At 42.2% G+C, this 3,731-nt stretch overlaps 1 protein-coding gene across 1 annotated transcript; it reads right to left on the reverse strand.

Annotated features, from left to right (window-relative positions):
• Positions 1 to 716: 716 nt before the first annotated feature.
• LOC148904693 (uncharacterized protein F54H12.2-like) lies at positions 717 to 1,583 on the reverse strand. Its single transcript, XM_089024476.1, has one exon. The coding sequence runs from the start codon at positions 1,581 to 1,583 to the stop codon at positions 717 to 719; it is 867 nt and encodes a 288-aa protein (XP_088880602.1).
• Positions 1,584 to 3,731: the final 2,148 nt, after the last annotated feature.

Here is a 3,731-nt window from a genome sequence, read left to right on the forward strand (position 1 = left end):
CCAAGACACCCAAGTACAAAGCGTAGTTTTTACCGTGAGCTGCCATATCTACCCCTTCAGATAAAATACCAGGAACTATTAGAAGTGAAAGACCTAGACAGCCCCCGAGACGTTGGCTAACGTTTCGATCTTGATTTGTCGTATGCAAGTGTTGTTTGAAAATGAATAAATAAACGAATATACTTCATTCACATGTTGTTTATTATTTTTTTCCTTGATGTTTGATGGGATACATGTTTTTTAAGATGATTATAAGTTCGACTAAAATGTCTAACAATAAATCGATGGACAAAATTGTCGTTTAACCTCTTATTGTTGCTAAAACGACTTACAATAGCTTTCATGCTGACATTTCTGCAGCGGTTGAGTAAATAATACAAACAGTAGTGTCCACACACGTTAGAATCTAGGCTTTGCAAGCATTTCTGGTTGTATCTCCAGTCTATACTGTTGTTCCTCAAGAAATCTTGAAATGTCGGAACGTATTCTTGAGGTCCAAGTCCATAAGAATCAAAAAATTCGCCTTTTTGATCCTTGGTAAAATAAAAGGCACACCAGTGTGACCCAGGCTGGCCTTTCGGGTCGACGTTAGCCACAAAGGCTGCTGGGTATCGTCGTATCTGGCTGGGCAATAAGTCTGATGGAAAAACACCTTGAAACTGTGGTCTCGTAAACGGATCCTTTTTCAAAACAGCAGCAATTTGTCTGGTATTCATCTAGCCGCTCCAGTTGTAAGTTACCATTCTATTCGAATCGATCTCAATCATAGAATCGAACTCGGCGTAGATGATGCAGTTAACGGTACTTGGAAGACCCTCAGCAAACTGAAAACCAATGCGTAGATTTCCTTGCTTTATAGAAGAGATGTGAGGACCGGATGAAAGATCTGGACTCAAGTCAAAAGCATAGATCGTGTAGCCCTTTGGGTACTCTTGCCTGGTGATTTCATTTCCTTGGTCGTGATACAAGGTGTTGGTACCAGAGAACAGACTCATGTACCCCATGAGATACTGTTCTTGTTCGAAATTCAGCTGCAGTGCCTTGAGTGGTTGAGCTTCTCCGTTGACATAGATATCGACTTGAGTGGCTTTGAAATGTTGGAAATTGAACGGATTCTTGTTATAAGCTCCATTGAAGGCAGCATTTTCGACAAGACACAAAACAATCCGTTTGGGGATTTGTCCTAGAAATACATCATCTGGGGTGAAAGACATGTTGCCGCTTGGAATGGAAAGTACTTTACATTCTACCCTTCGTATGGGATAGAGGGCTGGCGAATGCTGTAAGGCTGCTGCGTGACCAAGGAACGTGTCTGACGTCACTTTCACTTTTCTGATAAACAAACTGGCAAGGGAAATAACCACTTTGTAATCAGCTCCAACGACAGCAGACAACAGACAGAAGGCATTTTTACTTCGATTCAATCGTATGCGTATGGTGACTCCATTCAGTAGTAAGCGATCTTGATAAAATAAATCTGAATGAAGAGGTCCTATCAATTCAACCGTTGAACTGTCTTTGATAAACTTGTATCGGGTATTCAGTCCGGTGTTGTGGCTAAGTGGCAAAGGGATCCGCGACATCCATCTTTCCAGCAGTGTCTTTGTAAAATAGTTCCGCAGAAAGTTGCGATTTCTTAGCATCAGCACCATAAGTCAATAAAGTGCTGATCATAGCTCGATAGGGGTTGGTGTTGGTGGAATCGGAGATGACTTTTTCGTTTAGACTGACATCGATTTGACTGAAGAGGGATTGAAGAAATAGGTTGACCGGTCCAACTTTATCGGTAGCAGAATCTAAATCTCCACCGTTGGCTTTGGTAACCTTAGCTTTAACGTAGATCCATGCTTGTCTCAAATCTATGTATTCCTCTCCACTTCCTGATACACTGAATTCAATAGGGCCAGAGTCGGTAACGTTAGACACAGGAAAGTACTCAACTCATTGTCCCTTTTCAATATTGGTTTGAACATGTGGTATATCAAAGAGGTCAAGTTCGGACTTGCTGCATTCGTGAAATTTAGACTGTGCCATTAGAAGAAATTGAAGTCTCGCTTCTTAGCTGATGATGTTCTCTGCTTCTTAGTTGGACGTGAAATGGCAGGCTTCCTTTGATTCTTCCTTTTTGTAGTCTTTCTTCCTCCTCCTGTTTGTCCTGGTTTCTGAGTTATCATATCCTTCATCACTGCACGGCCAACTTCTCCTGCTCTTGTTTTTAAGGAATCACTTACATTTTGACCACTCATAACATCGCGAGCCACCCCCAAGCCCCCTTTCAGGGCCTGACGACCAAGAGATTGAGCGCCAGCGCTCACGTGAGGCATAGCCCAACGAAAAAGACCTTCAAGCATAGAGCCCAATCCATATCCTCGTTGCACGGGTGCCCCGTGGAAGGCAGCCAGACTCCCTCCTCGTTGTTGGGCCTGGTTAACATAGTAATGTTTGTAATACTCAGCGTTCGAATGTGGCATGGTTAGTTGAAATAAGGAGACAATCTTTTGAAATGCAACGTCACCAACACTTTTCCAGATTCAAATGGGACTTTCACACCTGTATCTTGCCTTATATTCACCTCGATGGTCTCGAACTGTTTCCTGCTTACTGGTAGGTACTGTGGGGTTAAGAATGACCTGCTAACGCGTTCACCATCTTTTCCTTCGACAGGGACTATTCGTATCAGAGGAACTTGAGAGTCTCCAACTACCTGTGGCTGCACCACATCACAGTAGACGTAGAGGTTGTGGAATCCGAGATCCAAGTCTGCCTCTCGTTCAGCCGTAGTGGTCTTTGAGATCACATGGCATTCAGAAAATCCCAACATCTTTCCAAAATCCGAGAAGATTAAAGAATTGTCATTCCTCACATGGACTGTAACCTTGTGAGCGTTTCATGAGAGAACCATACTGTATCTTTGTATTTAGTCGCCTTGACCAAATCGTTCATCTTGCCAATAATGCTCTCCAATGAAGAGTAACGACCCTGGGGCACAATAAACACTTCCATATCTAATGACTTCCCCTTTCGGATATAAAATCGATTCCAAAAATCTCCGCGAACGTTATTCCAGCTATGAGGGTATTGAATCTCCGTCAAAGCCACTTCCCAATCACCCGTCAGCTGTACGGGTTGAGAGAGGTGGACTCGAAATTCCGAGAGAGTATTGGAGGGAAATACATCCATACTGCTGTTTGAGGGTAACCACACATAAAACTGCGTGCTCTCCATGACCGCCAAGGTTTTAGTGAGTGCTTTAGCATTTGGAACAGGTATTTATACTGAGACACACAACAGTGAATTTTGGACAATTAAAACTTTATTAGATATTCAGAAAGTTATAGATCTTTTACATCACTAGCTGGGACCCAAGAATTAAACTTATCTGGATACCCTTTCCACTTAACAAAATACTCTAAGTGATTTTTCACTCTTCGTTTTTTCAAGATATGCTCTATTTGATAAACATTATCGTCTTTTTGAAGACCTTGAAGTTCTTCTTCATAAAACACACCCCCTAAGACTTCTCCTTGTAGGTCTTTTAGACGATAAACTGGTGGTCGCCTTGGGAGCCTTTCCGATATGATAAATATCTCAGTAGTCCAGTTTGGTAAATAACCTTCTTCAAAGATCTTCAAAGATCTTCTTAGCTTTACTGATTCTGACTTGATCGCCAACTCCAAATTTGTAGCGAATAGGTTCTGTAACGGTTTTTCCATACAAGGTGTGCCAAACCA

This window comes from Actinia tenebrosa, unplaced genomic scaffold, assembly GCF_029948245.1.
Source record: "Actinia tenebrosa isolate PJP-AT-01 unplaced genomic scaffold, QUT_ActTen_1.0 PGA_scaffold9__36_contigs__length_13948895, whole genome shotgun sequence".
Classification (NCBI taxonomy): domain Eukaryota; kingdom Metazoa; phylum Cnidaria; class Anthozoa; order Actiniaria; family Actiniidae; genus Actinia; species Actinia tenebrosa.